Source organism: Ambystoma mexicanum, chromosome 3p (assembly GCF_040938575.1).
Source record: "Ambystoma mexicanum isolate Mex_15411 chromosome 3p, UKY_AmexF1_1, whole genome shotgun sequence".
Classification (NCBI taxonomy): Eukaryota; Metazoa; Chordata; class Amphibia; order Caudata; family Ambystomatidae; genus Ambystoma; species Ambystoma mexicanum.
The window spans coordinates 641,192,412-641,216,641 of record NC_090925.1 but is presented as its reverse complement, the minus strand read 5'-3'; the positions used below and the strand labels follow the sequence as shown (position 1 = coordinate 641,216,641).

The following is a 24,230-nucleotide window of genomic DNA, read 5'->3' as shown; positions in this document are numbered from 1 at the left end:
TGTTGCCACTGGTGTAACCACCTCGCCTTAGAGGGTGCCTACAAGTTGCAATCTTGTAAAACAACACATGCATCATTTCTTGTCTGCTTCGCTGGGAACTGCTTCGCTTCCCACCATGGGTAAATGGCTATTGTTTGGCTCAGCCAGATCACAAGAGTGAAGACCGCAAAATTGAACTTGTCTGTCTGCAATTAGTGAGGATTTATTCTGCTGTTTTGCAGGTGGCTCCATGTTCATGGAGCCAGGAATGTTCTGCTCATCTCTGAACTTGGCTGCAAGCGCCAGCCCTGGACAGTCTGCTGCAAAATCCGTTTTCCTTCGTCCCTTAGTAGGAGGCCTGTGGCTTCATGTAATGCTACTATAGTTAAGCTATGATTTCTAAATGTCTATGTTGTATTATTTTCCTTGCGGTTTAGTGGTACTTGGCTCTTCCAGGTTCCTTATACGACCCTGTAGTTCCATGTGGTTAGTTGCAATAAGCGGCTGCATTCCTGCTCTGCATCTCTTGCTTTCTTGCATTTCTGAGTTTGGATAATGAAAGAAATTAAGAAAGGCTGTTGACACTATGTATATGTATCGGTCCTTTATATAACTGTGTAAGCATGTTCTTCGTGTGCGCACATGTGTGCCCGTGTAACTTCGTGCATGGATATGAGTTTGCTTCATTGATAACGTTACTATGTCGCAGTGTCTCTAAAGATGTCAGCACAACTGTATATTTATGATTAGTCATCCTGGTCCAGTGTTGAGGCACCTGTATCCATGAAGACGTTAGCCGGATGAAGTTTTACTGATTGTCTAAGAGAATATCTGTTTGCATATGTAGAAGTCAATGGCCCACCTGTGGGTATTGGGCGAAACAGTGACTGGCATCTTGCATTTGTGACTCTTCGGGCTGTCATGCTTATAGGGGTCAAGAGGGGCATTCCAGGGACCCTTTCGTCAGTCCTTCCTTTGGTCAACTTGTCGAACACACCATCAAACATTGTCACTGTCGCTTTCGGGAGCCATATCTTCGTTATTCCTCAAAGGTCTCCACAGTAATTTGCATGGTCATCAATACACCATGTCATCTAACTGCATTCTCCTTCCAGTTTGCAGAATACCCATTTTGTTCCATTATTGCCTGTTGTCCATGGGATCATCGAATGTTATCATCTCAATCGGAAACGTTGGGCACTCCTTTATCTGTGTCCTTGTTTTATTTCTTTCCTCTACTATCTTATCTTCATCATTTGTATCCACCAATACTTTCATTCTAATTGTGCTCTCTGTCGTCTTGTGGCATTGTGTGAAGCAGATCTTAATCACACATAGTGCTACTTATTGTCCATGGGTTGGGGTCATACTGGCTTGCCAGTTTTGACCTCACAGCATTCTGACCAACAGCTAGTTCCCAACCTTGTGGCGAGACTTTCCAGCTTGTCATCTGGCACTCATTTGTTCCTCTGCTTTGACCCTCTTAGAGTGAGTTTGGCGTCAGTCTAGCCCTTTTGTGAACCTGCTGTGATGGTGGAGTATTGAGGAGTTTAAGATTGTGCTTTTCATCAGATCTGATGGGGGAGTGTCGGTTTAAGTATGCAATGTTAATCTGTAGTTCTGCATGAACCGATACAGCTCAAACGTCCGCGGGTTGTTCGGGCCTTTGCTATGCAAAGCCCCTTGTTTATTTCACTCATGAAGCGCTTGGTGTCCCCATTTGCTTGCGACCACCGCATTGTGATGTGGTGATGACAGATATGGAGATCTTCTAGATATATTGTCCATTCCCTTCCTTGGAATGGGGGTCCATTGTCGCTCCTTATGTATATTGGCAGGCCATGCATGGCAAACATTTTCTCCAGCAGTGGAAGCACTGCTTCAGCCACAGGTGATGGTATCACCTCCACTTCTGGGTAGGGGAAGTAATCATCAATGGCTACCAAAAGGTACATTCCTTCTTGTACAGAGCAGAAATCAATGCTTATTGCCGAGCATCATGATGTACCTCTTGGAGGCTTATTGGTGGGGTTCAGGCCTCGGGGGTGCATTAGTCACCTTCATGCGAGACACGACAGTACGACACTCTCCACCTTTGTATCTAGTTGTGGAAACCACACTTTGTTTCATATCCGTGCTTTGGTCCTGACAATGCCCTGACGTCCCCTGTGTGCAAGATTAACAATCATGTCCTGCTAGCTGAGTGGTAGAAGGGTGCATGCACCTCTCAAAATCAGTCTGTTGCTTGCAACAGATAGCTCTTGTCAGACTGAACAACCCTGCTAAAATGTCCTTGGCTGCTGTTGTGCGGTTGTGGTTATTCTTTGGGAACGAGTTCCACTCCCCTGCTAATATTGCGTTCTTCACTAGTTCTGCGTTAGTTGCTTCCCTGATGTCCGCGATGCTGACTGCTTTCGAGTTCATGGTGTTTACGATCTGGCAGATGTGCTCTTCCGTCTCTGTAGATTCTTTACCCTCTGCCGCTGCTGCGGCCGAGGGTGCCTCGATGGAAAGTCGGCTGGGTTGTCTGATCCAACTCGATAACCAAGGTCAAACTCATACTGTTGGAGGTGTAATAGACACTTTTTGATTCTTGCAGGAGGGTGTGGTGCGGAGCCTGTGAAAATTGGTATTTGAGATTTATGGTCTGTGTAATCTTTTAATTTTCTACCACATAGATAAAGGTGAAAATGTCTGCACCCCCATATGACTGCAATGCCCTCTTTCTTGATGTGGGAGAATCCTTGCTCCGTTGTTGTCGGTGTTTGAGAATCATATGCTATTGGCTCTGCTTTGCCGGTGGGTGTGTCTGTATGAGTATCGCTCCTAGCTCGACTGGACTTGCATCAATGTATACCTCTGTCTGTAGAATGGTATCATAGTATGCTATGGTAGTGTTTGCAGATAGCGATTCTTGATATGCTCAAACATCTCTTGAAAGCAATGGCTCCACTCCTATTTGGTGGTTGACTTGGTTAATTCTCTCAGTGGCTTGGAGATCGTGTCTGGATTGTGTATGGATCTGCCACAATAATTGGCCATGCCCAAGAAACTTTGTACTTCCGTGGGCGTTGTAGGTGGTTACAAATGTATTCCCCTGCTGATCCCTCAATCTCCTTCCAGCAGACTCCACCTCTAAAAGGCTGCTGCAAACATTGTAGCTCCTTTACACATTTTAGCAGTGTGGGGATTGCAAGTCAACTAGTTTTGGTGGACAAAATGTTGTCTGGGACTTCAGAAGATGGCGTGGGCTAAGAAGAAGAACATTGGCATTCCCTTCGTCAGGTTTTAAGCCGTTGGCAGAAAGCTATGCCTCAACTATGCACAGAGATTCTGAAAACTGAAAAGTGATCATATGGACCATAAACACACAGTCGTCTGCGTAAGAATGAAATAAAGCATATGCTCTCAGTGCAAAGCAAGTAGGGACCAAAAGAAAACGTCAAATAACAAAGGGGAGAGCGATGACGACAGAAGACCAAAACCTCTAGTAAACGAATATGCGATGAACGACCTAATTTTACTTTTTGCTGGGTAGAAAAGACGGACCGAAACAAATCCAAGGATCCCCTGTGGCGTGAGCCATGGAGACAAGATGATCAAAGAGCAGACCTGCGCCTCTTTATGAAACACCACACCCTGTGCAGTGTGTAGGGCAGAAGCCGGATTGGTGCACCTATACCACCTAGCTGTCTTCTATAAACTTCTGTAACTGGGATGTGACCGGTTTTTCAAGAATCTCTATGGGCCAGGCTAAGCCACACAATTGGGCAAACATTGCATATCACTGCTGGTCCCAAGAACAGAGACGTCATTTAGGGGTCGCCAGAGGACTCCCTTGCTACCCCCAAAATGTTTTTTTTTTAATTGAGGATCCTGGGCTGTGGCCAGCAGCATGTGGCTCTCTGGGCCAGCAGCATGTGACTGTTTCTGGAGTGGCTGGTTTTCTGATAGCTATAGCAGTCCATATAGCTCAGTGGGTTGAGCGCTCGCTGCTGCAATGTGCGTATGATCTGCAGGTTCGACTCCCAGCAAGGTCAACACAGCCTTTCATCCTGCTGAGGTTGATAAATGAGTACCAATATAGGTTGGGTGATATTGCATGTATATTTGTTATATATGAAGCGCTTGAGCGTAAGTGCTGTATAATAACACATCATTATCGTTCGGCCTTGGACATCTGCTTGCATTCGCAGTCATTTGGTAAATGGGCCTATACGCACTGATATTAATGATACATATGGTGATCCATTCTTGTATGAAATGTATATCACTTCACAGTGGTATCTTAAACATATTTTTCGTAGTGTACGTAGAAACAATGCTATGTGATGCCATTTCCTGTTTTGTCAAGGGGTGAAAGGTTGTGTTCCATCGCTTCCCGTGATGTCAGTTCGGTGTGGGGTCAAATGTCATCACTTCCTGTGATGTCATCAGGGGTCAAGGGACGTGTGATGTCAGTTCCGCTACCCCAGGAATTTTGGTGAAATGATTCCCTGCCCAAGAATGGCTTCCTCGAAAGAGCAGGGAGTGCAGATTGTCTAGGACCGCACCAAGGGAGAGTGGAATGTTGACATCTGTAATCAGAGGAGGGGCCAAAGTGGTTACATGCACGCTAGTTAACATTCGGTATCACGACGTCGGGTTTACAGGTAGACTTAGAGGTTTTCAGTAAATAGCAAACCACTAGGCCTGTGAATGACTGTTGGGAATCTGAAGATGGGCAGGGCCGAGATATGAGCCGAGGATTTCGTGAATAACTACTGAAGTGCGGTACTTCTCAGCAATGGAGGTATGGATATTCAAAAAGAGGTTGAAATGGTTGCACCGCTGTAACAACAGGGTGCAGCTCACTGAAGGCAGAATGTGTAGAGGAAAGACTTGAACTTTCTGAAAAACTCTCGCGGTTTCTCAAGAGAGTTCAGAATGGATCTTATAACTCTGAAAGGTGGAATCTACACACGACTTGTGTCATTTATTCTCCAATCGGTGACAGCTCAGATTTTTCGAAAAAATATGCATTAAAACATTGGTACTGACTAAAACCTGGGGTTACGAATCTGGAGTGGACATTTTAAGTTGTTGTAGATAGTGCAGTGGGAATACATATGTATTAGTGTTTGGCCTTAAAGATCTAAAGTAGTTCTGTTTTATACCAATGAATTTAAAAGTACACAAATCACATTGTAAGTGAACCTTTATTTTCCCCATCCTGACTGGAAGTAATGGAACTTCGGAAGGTATGTGGTGCACTATTTGAACAATCTATATAAGGGAATGTGAGGCATGGTGAATGACAAAGTTAGCTGCGGGTGGGAACATGGAGCATGGGCAATGACACAGGCAAGAGAAACAATGCTCTTCTCTAGAGGTGGCTCGTCCATAATGGGTAATGGGGGATCGACGCACCACCTATTCTGGGCAAGCCAAGCCAGCCCAATGAAAACCCAAAGCTCTCCCTCAGCTTCACCTGGTCTGGCTTTAACTGCCAAAGGAAAAGGTAGGTTCCCTTTGACAGTTTGTGCAACCCAGCGTGCGTATGCCATATGCCATGCAAGTCCAGAGGTGTTCTGCTTCACCAGCCTTGAATGCCCCATTACGGATGCAGCCTGGGTCACTGCAGCTCTGAATGTGCATTGGGTGCATTGGGTGCTTCTGTGCCTCCCCACGCATTCATTTAGACTGGGGAGTTGAGCAGGGAGCACTCCTGCTCTTCCGTGCATGGGCAGGAACCAGGAAGCTCTCCCTACTTCATGGTTCCCGTTCATGCTGCATGGGAGTTTAGGGGCCGGAGAACCATCATTGAAGCCTGCCCTGAGGTGGAGCAGATTAGGGGCTGGGCTGCAGGCAAGGATAAAAGCTACAGGAGTTGGTTCCTTAACAAACTAGGACGCAGGCAGCAGGTTCAACATAGTCAACAACTGACTAAATAGGTGCGCAGGAGTGAGGGAGTCCCGCCTTTCAAAAACTCCTCCCATGCTAAAACTAAAAGCTACATATGTGTGCAGGGTTGCATGCATAGTAATGAGTGTATGCTGTTTCGGTGTGCACGTGAATGAGAGATTGTATGTTCCAGTGGTGCACGGGTTAAAGAGAGTGTATGAATGGTGTATGGGTGTGCAAGTAGATGTGTATGGGTACACGATTGAATATGTATGAATGATTAATGAGTGTGGTTGTTTGCTTGCGTGTATGCTGGGTTGCGGGCCTATGATTTGGGGGGGTGTTTACTGGCCATTTTTTAGTGGACATCAAGGGGAAACCAAACATAATTGTTATTATGTTGTTAGATTGGCCTATATTGCTGCTGCCAGTCTGGTTATGTTTTCACATGGTAAGGGGGAGAACATTTCACAGAGACGGGCCGCTATAGGGACTGTCTCGGAAATCCCTGAGAAAAACAAAGCATTCCCATCGCAGTTTGGGGGATGGAAATGCAAGTGTGACAGCTGCTGTTTGAACCACAGCTGTCACACTTCAAAAACAAATAATCGCATGGTCAGGAATGACACTACCAATATGTGTGTCTCCCCCTGGTCCGGTTATCAACAGGTGCAGGGGGAGGACCCTCATGTATGTGCTTTTAAACGTGCATTTCATTTTTTAATTCATGATGTGCTTTTAAATGTGCATAAACAACCCAGTATACCATAATTTGTGCAAATGTGCAAAGGGGGAGGGGGGGAGGGTATTTGAATGAGAGCACCTAAAACACGCTCATTCAGATGCCCTTGAGAATTGGGCTATTACTTTTTTGGAGAAAGCAAGGAGATGCGCTTGCACACCTTCTTACTGGCACCCAAAGAAGATTTGAGAATCTTTGCCAAGAGTTTTTCTTTGCGGCGGTGTACGGCAGAGGAAATGAGAGCCGTGTGTGTGCCAAACAGCCCAGCGGCTCCAACAGAATTGCTTTCGTGCCCTTGTGTGAGGGCACCTACCGGGCTTTATTGCCCCCACTTTGCTTTGGACCATTATCTTGGCCTACAGTCAAGCCCCATTAGTGGCCCCTGCTGGAGGGCACTAATGCTCATTTTCAAGAGAACGCCATTTTACTTTTCTGGCAAAGACTATTACGTCTTCAAGATGCAATTGGCATGGGTTTCAAGGATGTCTTTGACCATTGCAGGTGAGCTGCTTGCACTGCTAGGGCTTCCTTTAATGGCCGGTAGGAGGTGGTAGAAAAAGCAGTCACAGAATTGCTGCACATATGTGACTGCATTTTCCCTCTGGACAAATGAAGTCAAATGTCCAATAGCCACGTATCCACACTTCTTGCCACATTCTGGCAACCTCTGAAGAGGCTGTGCTCTTATCGTGCATGGTGAGGGTTCTGTCCACTTTTTGTGAGGGCTGTTTACCGTTTGTTCATATATGGTGAGTTACTGTGGTTGAAGTTCCTTATGAGTAGAGACCACACTTTCCACATGGGGCAGCTGCACAGGAACTGAGCATCCATTGTGAAACAGCTATGGATTTACTGTCCTGGGGATCTGTACACACAGCATGTGAGCTGCATGTGTGAGAATCACAGGCTTTAGTCCGCGTGGATATCTTCTTAACTACTTCACTAAATAGTGCTATGTGTGCATATTGCTCTTTTTTATCGGTTGACACGCCACCTCACCAATGCATCTCACCATTATTTTGGCCCCAATTTTCCTTCCATACATACATACTGGACAATGCCTTCTGTGATGCGGTTTAGAATTTCACCACTAGGCGGCTCCTGTGATTGAACGGGAGGTCAGAGCTTCTGCCCCTGCAAGCCCTGCCCACAATGCTTTGTGAGGAGGAAGAGGATGTGACGGAGACAAATTTTCAAGCAGATAGTTCAGGTCCCGCTCTTTGTCCCTGTAAGATTGGCGGTTGCGGAGCTGAGCATCTAACACCTGCACCCGGAATACATTGTGAAACCGGATGCATTGAACCCCTCAATCAAATTGACTATGCTTAGCGTTGTGACTTTTGTTTTTATTTCTTTAAGACCCGATCCAGCGAGCTGGATTGGGTCTTATCGGTCCGGGTTGTCCGAGTTAAAGGCTCGAGCAAAATAAGCGCTTTTAATAAGGGTCCCTGGACCGATAAGAAGGGGAAAATAGGGGAGTCCACATCTGTCGCCTGCCTTTCAGGACAAAATATTCCCCTGATGTGTTGCAATGTATTCACTTTGTATCAAAGCATCCACTTTAATCTTTGTTGCTCCGTAACCTACGTACAACCAATTGGGCCAGCGCAGAAACAGGAGTCCAGTTATATTGCACGCAGGGGAGCACATGCGACTGTACTTCCTTGCATACAATTCCCCCCTATGCAATATTGATTACTTTTAGAATCGGTGTTAAATCCAAGTGGAGCCAGGTTTCTGTGTTAATTTACACCCATTTCTAAGAGGATCAGTACTTGCCTTACGCCGTGTATGTGAATGTTGGGAGGCATATACACGAACTCCTTTGATATCCGCCATCTATTAGCAGGTGAATAAAGCTGGTGGATTCCATAAGAATACAGCGCATTTCCACATGCATGAAAATCGGATGCTGGCAGGGATGCTCAAGTGTTTGACAGGCGGGGCGGATGGAGATGGCGGGATCGTTAATTTCGCTCAGTGCCCCACCCTGCCCGGCAAAAACATGAAAACCACCTGAAGTTGTGGAGGGGGCATTGAACCACGAGAAACCTTTTATGCATGCTCTTTACACCCCCTTTAACATCTGGCATGATTTAAAAATGAACCCACATAGCTTAGATCTGACCTAGATGCAGAATGTGAAAAACGGTGCAAATGCAAACATCAGATGACAGGGCACAAGCGCCAGTTTAGCCACCGGGACTGGCATGGATAAGGCCATCGTGAATATGGTTATTGTGCAGATGGGTCCCAGGGATATTTGGGATTTGGATAACTTGGACCTGAATATCATGTCTCTGCGTATTGTGGTTATGACAATTACGGCATGAAAACATTGCCTATGTCAGGGCCGGGTGCAGGATACTTTGATCTCAGTAATGCACATCCTAACACATTTAAGAATGATGTCACAACTGGGCAAGGGCTACAATCCAATTATTTTCCACATCTTTTTGACCTGTGCTGGAGCAATTTTCCAAATGCCACAGATTTTAACCACACTGCTTTGGCTAATGGTCTTTGACAGTAGGGCCATCTAATCCTCATTTGCCCGGAGTTCAGAACCAGACTGATATAGTGAAAAACTGGACACTTACCTCGAAATTGTTCAAGTAAGAAGCCACGTTCTCCCTCAGATCAGACACACGGGACGCCAGCTCCTGAAACCTGCCCACCAAGATGCCAAATTCCTTGTCATTCACCTGCAAGTAATGAACAGAGAAACATGAGGACTCCCTGCAGTCACATGACTCACACTGGCCTATCAATGTGTTCCCACTTCCAACACTTCCCTTTGTTAAACAGCGGCCTGCGCTATTCACCTCAAACACCGCTGGTGAAGTCACAGCTAGAGGTCCTAAAATGTTGATGCTCTCCTTCATTTTCAGCTTGGTGGACATTCCAATTGATCAGTTACACATGGGGCCTCATTACAGGGTTGCCAGAAAACCTGCCGGCAACCCTGTAACACCATTTCTGCCACCTGACTTCCCAGTTCCACTGGGATATTACAGCAGGCGGTGGAAACCGTAAATCCCCGGTGCTTCAGTGATTGCCATGGCGGTAGGGGCCTGAAAAGCCAGCAGGTCAGGCCTGCCGGGGGATCCATGGTCCATACCGGCACTGTTGTAGTATGGCAGTCAGGAAAGGGTGTCGGTACGTTGCTACCGGCACCCTTATTTCCAGGCCGCCGTACTTATGAGGGCCATGGTTTCTTCTGATCGGGATTGGCCATTCACTGAGCTGCTCACTGTTGTCGAAAACATTTAAAAATATACATATAAAAAGGTGTTTTATTAGACACATTCCAAATGAATTCCATTACTTCTTGGAACTTGCAATGCGTGTCTAATGATTTCACCTCCATCTCCCATCGCTTTTTGTATATATTCCAACAAAGCCCATATGGCGCCACTGGAAATCCTTAAACAACCTTCTGTAAGGGAGAACGTGAACTGATACAAGTTGCTATGTGCGAAAGTACTTTTATTATTTTTATTAGCGGTAACAGAAATACTCCTGTGAAGTCTTTTTTCTCCTTTTCTTGCCTAATCAAGCTTTGATGCGCTCAGGCACACACGCCCTCCGGTAAGACACTATCCTTTAGAATCCAATCATGTGTTCCACCCCTCCCTCTAGGACAGTGCTATGTATGTATTTAAATTTATTAAGCACAGGGATGAACCTGACCCAGAGGCATCTGGGCGCTAGAGGAGAAACAATTTTGTTTAGGGGGCCCATGATTCTTTAAAAAGGGATTAAGGTGACTGTTATTAATATAAAAACAGGTTCAGGTGACTGCCAAACATAAAAGAAGCAGAAAATCTGCTTCCATGTTTTAGAGCCTTCGGTCTTCAGCCCTGGGATGGAGAGCCGGTGGTTGCACAAGAAGAGGTAAGCAGGCTAGGGCGATTGTCTGGGACCACCGGGTACTGTTACAGGTCGAGCAGGCTGGGCTGGACTCCCACTAGGTCAGTGCAGAGGTTGGGATGGTTCCATCAGGAGTGCGTCTGCAGTGTCGGGAAGTGCTGATCTGAATGGGCAGGTGATGTTTTTTTTAAGGAGTTACTCACCGTTTGGTACATAATATGCTGAACTATTTTTTGCAAAAAAGAAAAACATGTGCAGGGCCTGTGGACGGAACCCCGCCCAGAGTCATGCCTGCTGGGAGTTATACAGGGGCTCTGCTTATTTGCCACCGGCTGACCATGTCTGGGATTACGGCAGTGTTTAAGGAACTCTGCGGGGATTTTGGAAGGCCTGGCTGGTGGATGGTCGGTGGTTTTTGTGTGACTCAGGGTCTTTGGTGTAAGTGTAGTGATTTGGCTCCTCCTGCATTCTGGTAGAATGAATGTAATGTTGTGGTATGACTGGTGTTCTGTGAGAGTCAGTTGGAGATGTAAGCCCTGAGAGAGAGGCTGCCAGTGCTTGTCATTTTACCTTTGAAGTTCCTACTTGATAAAGAGCTGGATGTATTGTACAGGAACCTAAAAGAAGTCACTGGTACATTCCATGATCTCAGAGTCATCCCGGTTGAACCCAAAGTTTTACAATGGCGATGAGAATGCTGGCTGTGCTGGGGGGGACAGCACAGAGGAAGGGACAAGCACCGCCCACCAAACCCAAAAAGAAGACCCTCTCTCAGGTAGGGGCAGCACTGGCGATTATTAGGTGCAGGGAGGCCCAGCGCTGGAGCTTGAGGCTCAGGATCTAGAGGGCAGTGCCAGGGCCTGGGGCCAGCAGGCCTGCCTGCCAGTAGAGCAGACAAAGGACAGTGGGAATCAAGAGACTCTCAGCGTTAAAATGAATTTTGATGGGGCTAAGGGCCCAGTGACAATGATGAAGGGGCTTGGGGCTCATGGCAGCAGCACCTGGGGGGCTTGGAGCCGTAGCTGCTCTTAGGAGGGGCTTGGTGTCCATTAAGTGAGCTTTGGAGTGAGCTTGGTAGCCCATTAACTAAAAAAAAACCTGAAGGGGTTTGAAGTGCAGTGACTTGGGCAGAAGCACGCAGGGGGCTCAAAAGTCTGGAGGAGTCTATCCACGCGTTTATGATCTATTGGCATATGCAGTTTTATCTCGACGTGGGTGTAGTCTCCTGCAGTCCGGGAGATTGGGGAGACGACTGACTGTGTGGAGCTGAAATGGCGCATAGCGGGGTGCTGAGACGGCCTTGTGATGCGAGCGAAGGCAGCGCAAGGGGGGGGCAGTTCTGTGGGCATATACGGCACAAAGTGAAGTTCAGTGAAGGCTGCAACAGCGGTTGGGGCAGCGAAGGTTGGAGCGCAGAGATCTGCTCTCCCTGACAGTTCAGTGGGAGTGGTGACGTCATGCAAGGGAGCTGAGGAGTCGGCGACCGTGTGGAGTGTTTGGCGGGTCACCGTTGTGACGTTCCTGCAGGATCGTGGGTGCGAAGAAAGAGAAGGACCTCGGAATGTTGCTGATGTTACCACTATAACATCATAAGAGCAGGGTACTTTCTTCAACTTGCAGCGAGGGACGGTCGATTGAGAAGCTATAGCTCCAGGAAGCAGAGTGCTCGTAGCAAAGATGGCGCTCAGTGAAGAAAAGTTCCTATGGGTGTTGAAATGTGTCCTCGGGCCAAGAAGGAAGGAAAAATAAGCGGCGCATCCTTGGTGGGTGCAGACGCCGATGCTGGCAAAGGGGAAGTAAAGCGAACAATTAAGAGAGGTGGTTTGAATGATGTGGACTCAGAAGGTAGGAGTGTCGGAAAAAGAGCCAAGTGTACCGAAAAGGTGTTGGATGTGTACAACGGAAAGTGGGGCAATAAAGAATCTCCTGCCCTGCATGTAAGGTACTGTGAAGGGAGATGTCTAGAGTGTTATGATTCGGTGCCGAAGAACGAATCACCAGTGGATTCAAAGTTTTCCTCAAGGTGTGGTATGATTTTAGACTTGCCAGAAAATGACTATTTGATGTCTCTTCAGGAATTCGATTCATATTTGTTACGTTTCTTCCAGGACATCTCGATTGAGCAGAGAGTATTAAGTTTTGTTACACTGGTTATGTAACGTTAAGCAAGTAGTAGGTGTTTCATATAGTATAGGTTATTGTGATGTGAGAGCACAAAAGAGCGGGGGAAATGTCCCAAAAGCAGTAGGGAGAGGGACTGGAAATCGTACTATAACAAGAAAATCCGTACTGCTGTAAATAAAATTTGCAATAAATTCAATTCACAAATTATTTCTCAAAGCATACCACTATGGTATCACTCATTTTAGGGTTCTCTGAAAACAATCAGGGCAGTCTCAAGTTTGTGAAAGGATTCTTTTGTGTTTATTTCACAAGGAAAAATTATGCATGAATAGTTTGTAAACAGTAAAAGACATAATACAAAAAACAAATGGATACGAAAACATGTAAATTCATGGTTTGGCAAAGATTAGTGAAAAACGAGCTACAATAGAAAAAACAAAAATTCAATTATCAATTTGTTTGAACAAAAGAAGAATACTGGGGGAAACTAGACACATAGACTGCCAATAGTGGAAAGTGACCTAATTGTAAGCCAACATACATAATTTTGTGGCTTGATGAAGGGCCACTGTAAGTTTAATTCTCATAAGAAAACGGCAAAGTCTAACTTTGTTCTGTTCCCTGCGTTTCATTGTGATGTGAGGCCTGGGTGTTGCTGCGTGTGCATGGAACGAGTTTATGAGTCGTGGCCTCTGTGGTAGAATATACAGGGTGGTGATTTAAGTACAACAGAAATTTAGTGTAACGGCTATGCAAATACTTTTTGTTCCACAGATGGACTTTTAATGGTAATGGTTCTGTTTAACAGCGTTTTCCTTCCCACAGATGGACTCTCAGAAGTAATAAGCATTGTGGATTGGTCAATGTTATGGAAATTTGTTCTTGAAAAATGATTCATGAAAATTCTGCCACACTGATGATTTTCTCGCAGGTGGGATCTTTTTGTTGAAGTTAGAGGACTTAACATTTATTTTTTAAAATTACAAAAAAAGAAGTACACCGTTAGCTGAAATTGAGATAAAGTGAAGATGTTAAGGATATTGTTTTTAATATCAGTTTGGAACCAATTGTGCGCTCACAGTAACTTTCAAAGGAGAAATTCACTTTCAAACTAGATTGTTGTATTTGAAGTAGGTTTATTCCTGTGTTATGCATATTAATTGTATTATTTGTCATACAATATCTTTTTTATCCAAAAGTATAAATTGGTCCGTATTTATTTCATACATATAACATTTTCATCCCTCTCGACACGTGTTTACCCATAGGTTATGCTATGGTTCATCACAAAGCCTGGGTACGTGTATTTCAGGGGTGTGCGGGTGTTTTCACACGCGATTGGGCTGGGTACGTGTATTTCAGGGGTGCACGGGAAGTTTTACATGCGCTCGGGCTGGGTACGTGTATTTCAGGGGTACGCGGGAAGTATTACACGCTCGCCTACAACACGTATTCATGGAATCGAACGTGGCCAATCCGGAAACACGTACGCCAGCAGGAAGCAGGCGTACGTCGACCCGCACAGCATAAAAGTGCGCGCAAACAACAAACAAGCTCAGACGCCAGGATGAATATACCGTTCCTAGTGGCTGTGGGATACCGCAGGAGGAGGAGGATAGTCAGGGCCAGAATTTTTACACCCAGAACAAGCCTTTTTGGGATGCCTGATGACCATGTGTATGGGAGGTACAGGTTTCCACCTCACATAATACTCGACCTGGTCAGTGAGTGGGAGGATGACCTCACATAAACCACCCTGTGCTCCCAAGCACTCAGCCCCCTGGAGAAGGTCCTTAATGTACTGCACTTCTTGGCCACTGGATCATTTCAGCGGACAAGTGCCATAGTGGGGGGGCTGTCACAGGCCACGCAGTCACGCTGCCTACACCAGGTCTTGGCCATCATCACTGCACGCCCATCAGTCCGCAGGCACATATACCTGCCCAGAACACCTGCAGAAAGGCAGGCTGTCACCCAGGATTTCTACGGGGTGGCACAATTCCCCAAAGTGCTAGGTGCCATTGATTGCACCCATGTGGCTCTACGTCCCCCCAGGGCAACTGAGCACATCTATAGAAACCGCAAGCACTGGCATTCCATCAACGTCCAGGTAGTATGTGATGCCAAGGGAATCATCACCTCAGTATACGCCAACTATCCTGGCTCCACCCATGACAGTTTCATTTACAGAATGTCTACACTAAACCGGGACATAGAAGCTGGGCGGCATGGCGATACATGGCTGCTCGGTGAGTATAAATGCCACTGCGCATGCATGCATGTCAGATACTGAGTAATGTCACAACCCCACTAATGATACCCATCACCACCTCCCCAGGGGACAGTGCCTACCCTCTCAGCACCCACATGATGACGCCAATTCGGAACCCCACCACGCCACCCCAGGTAAGATACAACACAGCCCACATTGCAACCCGGGGCATCGTGGAGCGCACATTCGGAGTGCTCAAGTCACGCTTTCGCTCCCTTGACCGTTCTGGTGGGCAGCTGTTATACGCTCCCCCAGTAGTATGCAGGATCATAGTGGCAGCATGTGTCCTGCACAACGTTGCAACACGCCGGGGCCTGGCCGTGGACATGGTGGTGCCCCCACATCCCCAACCACATGCATGCCCGCTGCACATGGGAGGGGAAAGGGCACGGGGTGAGGCAGCCCGTACGCAGCTGGTGGCTAATTACTTCACATAAAATCACACCCCTGTGGAGTGCACACAGGCCTGGCACATACCAGCTGACAATCAATGATGAATCAATCTGACAATGATTATGCCTCAATGGACAGTCAACTGTCACAACCATACCAGCCTGAGATTGTACATCTGGAAGTGTTCCATTGTGTGCTTCCCTACCTACACAAACACCACCAATGCTGTGTCATCAAAAGACACACTTCTATGCTGCTAAAATCATTACCCCTTTGCAAGATACAACATGACAACAGTGCCATGTCACCCAACTCCTCCCCAGCACGGCCACCCAACACACCATGGCATGACATGACATGTGAGAGCAAACAAAGTCATCCCCCAAACATGACACAAGTGTCACAAAGTACAGTGTCCCTAATGGAAACTGGCCACACACAATATGCCCACATAAATTTAGAACTAACAACACACATGACCAAATACTTACCACAATACAATCCACATAGCATAAACATGACAGTACTAAGGTAAAGGATACGTAGTCTTACAACATGAGAATGCCAGCACATCCACCACCTCCAACTGTACAGTGTTGTTGCCACGCACATCTGGAAGTCCACTGCTCACAACATGAACTCCATCTCAAAAATGGACGGCCTTGTGAAGACATGAGGAATGAACCTGCAAATTAGGAGGGAGACATGGATGCACAAGCACACATCAATACACCATGCAGTGCACAATACAACAACAATATGCACTAGGAATGTATACACAGCATTGACTACAGACTGCCCACACATGTTGTGGGAGTCCAACGTCACTGTGTAAGTCACTGTCACTTGGGCACACCCTTTGCAAGCCTATGGAAACGGTAAGCAGGAGGGTTGTGTGTCTCACGAACCCAAGCATCTAACCCAAACTCAGGACAAGCCTGCATGTGCCCAGCCGGAATACAGTGGGTGCCCACGGGAGCCACACAAGGCAACACACTGCAACAAAAAATCAAAAATGGCCATGTGTGGGCCAGGGGGGTGGGGGAGGCCACCCAGGAGGTCTGAGGACAGGGTGCTCACCAACAGCCACCTGTGTGGATGTTGCGAAAAAAAACACCTCCATGGGCTCATGGCCTGCACGGCTACGACATCGTGGGAGATTCATCGCTGGATTCGCTCTCCTCAACCTCTGCTGCTGCTGCCACAGGAGATGGTGGTGCAATGGGAGGCAGCCCACGCAAAGCCCTAGTTTGGTCCTCCATGGCAGCAAGCATGTGGGTGTGGAAGGTCTCGTTCTGGAGGTATATGGTGCGGAGATCCCCATGCACCACCCGACGTGATGCCTGGACCTCCGTCCGAGTTGCCTGCATCCCTGCTGAGAGCGTACGGGTGACGCGCTCCAGCAGCTGTTCCGTCCTCATGACAGTGGAAGCCTCAAGGTCCACAAGAGTCTGCCTGAGGTGCCGGACTTCTCCCCTCAGGGCTTCCCTCTGGCCCTGGGCCTCTAAAGAAATGGATTCCCTCAGTTTGTCCAGGGTCGCCCGTCTGTCCCTGTTGGACGCCAACATGTCCTTCCTGAGTGATTGGCAAATGGAGTCTGTTGCCTGCTGTAGTTGCTCCATCTGCCTTTCTGGGGGGGGGGCAATGGAAGTGGCCACCCTCTCCATGGCTTGAGCCATCATCTCAGATGATGCTGCCTGTTGGTTTGCCATACCGTATATGGATTGCTCCCATGCGGTATTGCCTGGTGGCTGACGGCCACCGCGTTGGCGGGCACCACACCTGTCTGGGGCAAGGCAAACTGCGCCTTGCTGTGTCAGCACTGCCTGAGGCTGCAGGACTGCATTCCCCCTCTGATCTGCTGGCCCAGGTACAGGATCAGATGTTGCGGAGTGTGGCCCTGCATCCGTAACCACCAAAGGCGCACCTACCAACGCTGACATCCCCATAGTGGGCTCTACCCCTGGTGCAGGAGGGTCGGACAGAACAGTATCCCTTCCATGAACACATACCTGCAAATCCACATAGGTCTCATCCGAATCAACACCTGAAAAGAGGTCTGGGGAGGTGCAGCCAGAGACACGCCTGGACACTATGGCCTGCAGCAAGAGAGGGTTCTCCCCCACCACCACACCACATCCCCCACTGGTGCCCGGTCGTGCTTGAGATCCCTCCTGGGTCTGCACCATCTCCTCACCCTCAACAGCATCAAGTGCGTCATCCTCTGGAAAAACATGAGACAAAAAATGGAAACAGGCATTAGCACCATGGCACACAATTAGGCCAGACAAGCTACAGAACCAGTACTTGATTGACACATGTCCCACATGACTATAACCCTCCCATGCATGCACTGTCACTGAGTTGGAAGGGGAGGAAAATGTCAGACACTGATGACACCAAGATGGAAGAGCAACACATTAGCTGCATGCTGGCTAGCAGTGCCATCACACATTGGCCTGTGAGTGGCACGTCCAATCCACATACATGACACATGCCATCACACAGATGGCATGTACCATAGGCATGTCATATATGTGACTATAGGGCAGAGAAATGCGTAGTAAAAGTGGGGGAATCCAAACAATCAGCCTGAATGAACACAGCAAAATACGGAACAATGTTGTTGCAGGATGCCACTTCAAGGGCAACTGGCGTGATGTAGTGTAAAATGTGTACTGTGGGCAGAAGGGATACTGTAATACCCAAATCCAGGGCCGCAGAATGTATTGGATGAAGCACATGGGTGACCCGAAACACTCAGGCACACACACCCTCACCTGGCACTCAACCAGAACCCCTGCCACAAACAACATACACATGGATCACACACACATGCATGTGCACTCACCGGACAATGCCTCGTAATCTGGCAGTTCTCCCACACCTTGGATCTGCTCCTCTGTGACGTAGGTCCCAGCAACATGCTCATGTAGAGTGAGTTCAATGTCCTCTTGTGGAAACCCACCTCCAGTCACCAGAGTTGCGGCATGACTTGAGGCCAGCTTTTTCTTTGCCCTGCGCTTAAGGTCGTTCCAGCGCTTGTAGCACTCACCAGCTGTGCGCCTCACAAACCCAAGGGCACTTATGCTGTCAGCGATGGACTGCCAGTGTGCCTGACGTCGAGCAGGTGTGATCTTACACCCTGAAGTGATCAACATTTTGCCGTCATGTGCGGACACATACTGCACAAGTGCATCCAGTTCGGCATCATTGAAGCTAGGCTTCCTTGGCGTGCCGGACTGTGTAGCCGTGTCTGGGGCATCAGCCTATACTGGACGAGCACTCTTCCTCTTTCTTTTTGAAGGTGGTGGGGATCCTGAGTGGCCTACGCCGCTCTGGCCACTAGGGGCAGGAGCACTGGTGGACTGTGTAGTAGTAGTGTGCGATGGCACACTGACCATATGACTTTCGGCAGGCATTAGCTGAAGTGTGATGTTGGCAGGGGGAACCTCAGTCTGATGGACGGGGACCAACACTGTCCTGGCTGGGAGAGTCAGAGCTGGGGTGGACGGAGCTGCAGCTGCCCCTGCAGCCTCCCCACCCCGCCTACTCGGGGCAGCAGATGACATGGCTGCCCCTGATCCACGTGACCTGGTGACACTGACTTGCATCGCCACCCGTGGCCTAGACTTGGCGACCTGGAAGTCAGCCTGGGAGTCACCCTGTGCCAGGTCAGGTGCCACAATGGGCCGGTCTGACAAGGGCTGAGCAGAGATGGTGTCAGCCACGTTTCCCTCAACCATAGGGTGGGGGGATGGGTGTCCCTGACTGGTCCTCCACACGTGGGGGGCTAGGGGTAGCCTGCACATCCAGGCCACGTCCCCTACCGCGCCCACCACGCCCACCTCTTGAGGCTCGGCCACCTTTGCCACCCTTACCGCTTGCTCGCCTCCCAGCCATGGCACTGATGATGTTGTGCGTATGGGAGTTGCAGTAAACTATTGTCCTGGGCAATTGGGGGTCAAAGGGGGAGGGTACTAGATGGAATTCGTACCCTAGTGCTCTAGCAAGGCTGTATGGAACCCCTGGGGAAAGATCACGGGTCACGCAATGCACTGGCACCCCAAAAACAGAAAATGACGTGCACGCGACCCCTCGTAGACCACGTGTGTGGAAAAATTAACCCGCACTATGTTGTGGCACCCAGAAACACAATAATTAACGTACGCGTGTCACACGCAGCCTACAATGACCTCTGAAGGGGTACCCGACACACGGGGCAAGCACAGTTGGTAAATATGTGCGCGACTCACCGTCTCCCTGGGAAAAGAGCGTGAAAAATACGCGCTTGTGCGCATTGGCAACACCCCTGCCAAAAGAAGAATTGTACGCTGTCTGAGGAGACAGGACAAAAGAAGAAGTGAACGCTGTTTGAGGAAACAGGTCCATGAGAAAATCAGAAAAAACTAACAGAGCTAACAGGGAGTACGAACTAGAAACGCTGTGAAGTAAATCGCGTGTGAACAGACAAGAAGTACAGTATTCACCCACTCGCTCTCCACGAAAAGCACGTACAAGGAAATGACGTCCTACACGTACCTTTTAAACCGGACCAAACGTCCAACGTCACTTCCCGTATACGCACTGAGGCCCAATCCTCCAATTACATGAGATGACACTAGGACGTGCAGTTCTCGGACGTGTAACATGCACCCGGGTTCAGGGAAACGCCTGCGCGTGTCACGTCACAGACGCGCCTCCAATGAAATCGCGTACCCAGACCAATCGCGCGTGTAAAACTTTGCGTGCACCCCTGGAATACACGCACCCAGGCCAATCGTGTGTAAAACTTCTCGCGCACCCCTGAAATACACATACCCGCTCCCCCAGGCCCGATCACGTGTGAAAACACCCACGCACCCCTGAAATACACGTACCCAGGCCAATTGCGTGCAAAACTTCTCGCGCACCCCTGAAATACACGTACCCACTCCCCCAGGCCCGATCGCGCGTGGAAACACCCGCGCACCCCTGAAATACACGTACCCAGGCCAATCGCGTGTAAAACTTCTCGCGCACCCCTGAAATACACGTACCCGCTCCCCCAGGCCCAATCGCTTGTGAAAACACCCACGCACCCCATAAATACACGTACCCAGGCCAATCGCATGTAAAACTTCTCGGGCACCCCTGAAATACACGTACCCACTCCCCCAGGCCCGATCGCGCGTGGAAACACCCGCGCACCCCTGAAATACACGTACACAGGCCAATCGCGTGTAGAACTTCTCGCACACCCCTGAAATACACGTACCTGCTCCCCCAGGCCCGATCGCGTGTAATACTTCCCGCGCAGTTGAAGTTGAAGATGATTGATGCTAGCGGGCAGCCTTGTTTCACACCGCAAAAGGTGTTAATTGCGGTTGAAAGCGTACCTTCTAGATCAAATCGAATTCTTATGTTGGTGCCAGTGTGTAATTCTTTTATTGCTGCCAACAAACTTGCCGGGCAATTCCACCGTTTCATTTTTGACCACAGCAATTCTCTATTAACGCTATCAAAAGCATCTGAGAAGTCTATGTAGGCCAAGTAAACCTTAGTTCCCGATCTTATTGCCTCCATTTTGATTAAGTTTGTTATTATCAAATTCAGACTGCATCCCACGCCTTTCACGAATCCAGGTTGTTTAAGATCAATGTGTTTTGAAGCTGTAGTCCACTTCAGAAGGTTTCTTTGTAATAGTGTAGAGTAGACTTTTCCAAGGACATCTAGCAGCGCTATTGGCCTACAATCTTTTGGGTTGGCCCGATTACCTTTTTTAAATATAGGCACAATAACTGCACTTTTCCAAGACAAGGGTATAGTACATGTGCTGTTGATTCTATGGAAAAGTTCTTGACATAACACCGCCCACTTTTCGGGATTCTCCTTCAAGGTGTAATTAGTAAGCCCGTCAGGCCCCGGGGACCTGGAAGAGCTTGCTTTCTTTATGATTTCAAGAATATCATTTGTTTCAAACTCTATGTTCCAGGTAGTTAGGGCGGGTAGGTCTAACTCTTTTACATCGCCTTTTTTGCTATATAATTCACTATAAAATTTGATCCAGGCTGCTTCGTTTACAGAGTTGGTCTGCAAAGCAGTTTGAGAAGCACTTTCCGTGTTAATTATCTTCCAGAATTCTCGAGAATTTGTGTCTTTTCATTTTTGCATCATGAATTCAGAGTCCTTCTGGAGCATTAATGCTTTATGTGCTTTAACCCAATTCCTCTACTTTTGCTTTGCAGCTCTTTTAGTTTCTGCCAACTCAGCTTTGTTCGTGGTACGCTAGTTCCTGATTTCACCACGCATTACCCTTTTCCACTTCAAGACTTCCAGATCAAAGACGTGTCTTGGTGTAAGTTTGCAGTTCTGTAGACCTTGATTTTTTTCCATGTATTGTGTTAGAAGTTGAGCATATTCTACTCCTTTCTGTTCATCACAAAATGTTCTTGAAATTGAGTTTACATCATCATCATTGAGACAAAGCCTTACTCTGTTGGAGTCAACATTTACACGGCAATTCCACCGACTACTTTCTTGTTTTTTGTCCATATTGAGAGTTATTTTCAACATGTAGTGGTCGCTATAAGAACCAACCATGACCTGCATATGTGTAACATGCTCATGTGAGGTATCTGAAGCAAAGAAAGTCAAGGACTGAACTTGTTCTCATGTTGCTCCAAGTATAATTTGCCGGTATGTCTCCTCTGGTGTTCCCATTCGGCACATGCAAATTTTGCATGCTCATTTCAAGGCACCATCTAGATGCTGTATTGAAAGTTTTGCCTTGATATAAATTAATACAGTTAATGTTTAAATCTCCACTGGTTAGAATACTTGATTTTGGATCGACTTCAAATATGTCATCAATTAATGCTGAGATTTGATCAATAAATGTCATGGTCCCCGCTAATAGATGTGCCAATATATATTGATGACATGAATTAGACCTTGCTTTGGAGTACTAATCATTGATACCTGTAAATAAGATGATGTATTCCACGTTTGGACTAGCAGAAGTCCAGAGTTTATTCTAATGAGGGTTATCAATCCAGCCATCGGTCGTCCTTTTGGATTCTTTATGGCACGGTTAAAAGCAACTTCAAATTCCACAGACAAAGGACACTCCAGAAGCCATGATTCCTGTATGCACATTAAGTCAATACCGGTTAGCCAATTATTCTGAAACAAGTGCGCAATCCTCTGGTGTTCCATGATCCAACCACAATAGTGTTCTTGTTTGGATCTATCTGGCATTATTTGTTGTTATTTTTCTGGGTATTCATCGAAAGAGCTTCTGCCACCCACAGCCAGCCATTATGCCGTTTGTTTAAAAGCTTCCATTCTTCACAGTCAGTGTTGGTGTAACGCTCACCTGATTCCCGTAGAGGCGCCGGTCTTGACTGGGCATATACCGTATCTTCAAAGGTGATGTGTAACACACGGCTGGCTCTTTGGGCTGGACCTCTGTGCACTGTATGTCTGACTCGAAGGGTAAGATGTCTGCAGATAGAAAATATGGGATTAATGAACTGGGTTATTGAATGTCTCTCTCTTCTTCCCTTTCTCTTCTCCTGTAGAACCCCCAAAGGTTAACGCTCTCACCTTAGGTAAGTGAACGCCGTGCTCTCCATCTGCCTCGGGGCAGGGTGCTGTAACCAGTTTCTTCACTGGATAAGGGGAGCAGGCCTCTTGACTTCAGAGGACTGCTGTCCGTCGTTTACTGCACGAACGGCAAGTTTCGAGTAATTCTAATGTCTTTAAAAGTCTTTAGTAATGATGTCTCTTGTTTTGCAGGGTTCCGGCGATGGCGGATGACGGGCTGAAGTGAGTTGAAGATGGAGCCCGTGTGATGAATAGAAGCGCCTGGAAGCACGTAAGTAAGCGCTTGTTGCCTGCTTCACGATGCGCTCTAACTGTCTTTTTATTTTGCAGGTACAAGTTCGGACCAGCTGCAGGGTGCCGGAATACCCACTGGGTTAGATGTGGAAAGGAGTAATGGCACGTGAGTATTAAAGTTCCCCAATGTCTTTAAACGCACCTTGTTTTGTCTTTCAGATGCGGGATGCAGCGCCGAAGGCCTCCGGAGCGTGCGAAGAGTTGGTAAGCTTTTGTCTTTCAGATGCCGGAATGCAGTGAGAAGACCTCCGGAGCGCACGAAGAGTAGGTAAGCCTTTGTCTTTCAGATGCCGGAATGCAGCGCGAGGCGTTGGTGACAGCCGATGGACCAGGTAAGTGAAGCGCTGTCACTGAAGACCGTAATGCTAACCTGTTCTTTCTTGTCTTTATAGGTGTTGCTGAAGACTGGATTCAGGATGGTAAGCCTTTTTCCTTGGGCCCAGGATCAGATGCAGAAGACACGATGAGTGTTCTGCTGCAGAGGATGCAGAATAACGCAAAGCAAGATTCATCCATCGGGTGTGGTTTAAATAGCCTCCTGTAGTGCTTAGGTGTCTCCTTCCACAGCCACGCCTAGGTAAGAAAAGAGTTCCTGCTTTCCAGAAGAGTTCCAGTGTTCTGAACCTAGGGAGTGGCTCCTGCCCCACCCAACAGGAAAAGTAGTTCCAAACAGAAGAGGATCAGAGGCTCAACTGGCAGGCAAGTAAGCAGCATGGTCTGCTGCAGGTAAGTCCACCCAAGCATTATGAGCCCGGCGCTTCCAGCGCTGGGACTGGGCATATTTATGAGCCTGGTGCCACTGGCGCCAGGACTGGGTCCAAAAGGTCCCAATTGGGACTGGTTGGCACTCGGAACCTGGGTTATGGATCTGCTTCCAAGGGAGTTGGGAAAACCCTGACCTTTTGGAAGCAGAGATCATGACAGTTGGCTCCTTTCTCCTGACTTTCACATCTGAAGGTTATTTTGATTGGTTGCTTGTTTGCCAATTTTTCTAAGGAGTTGTCTGCACAATGATTTTCTTCCCCAAGCAATACATCACTTGTTTTTAATTGTGCAAGGTCTCTAGATCCTTCATCCCTAAAC

General features: G+C 47.7%; 1 protein-coding gene across 2 annotated transcripts in view; it reads right to left on the bottom strand.

The window, feature by feature from the left end:
- ARHGEF37 (Rho guanine nucleotide exchange factor 37) overlaps nucleotides 1-24,230 on the bottom strand; it is a 496,119-nt gene that overhangs the window by 121,762 nt on the left and 350,127 nt on the right. For both annotated transcript variants that reach the window (XM_069651406.1, XM_069651404.1), the window contains exon 7: nucleotides 9,205-9,309. In XM_069651406.1, the coding sequence (XP_069507507.1) occupies nucleotides 9,205-9,309 (105 nt within the window). The remainder of the gene's footprint in view (nucleotides 1-9,204; nucleotides 9,310-24,230) is intronic.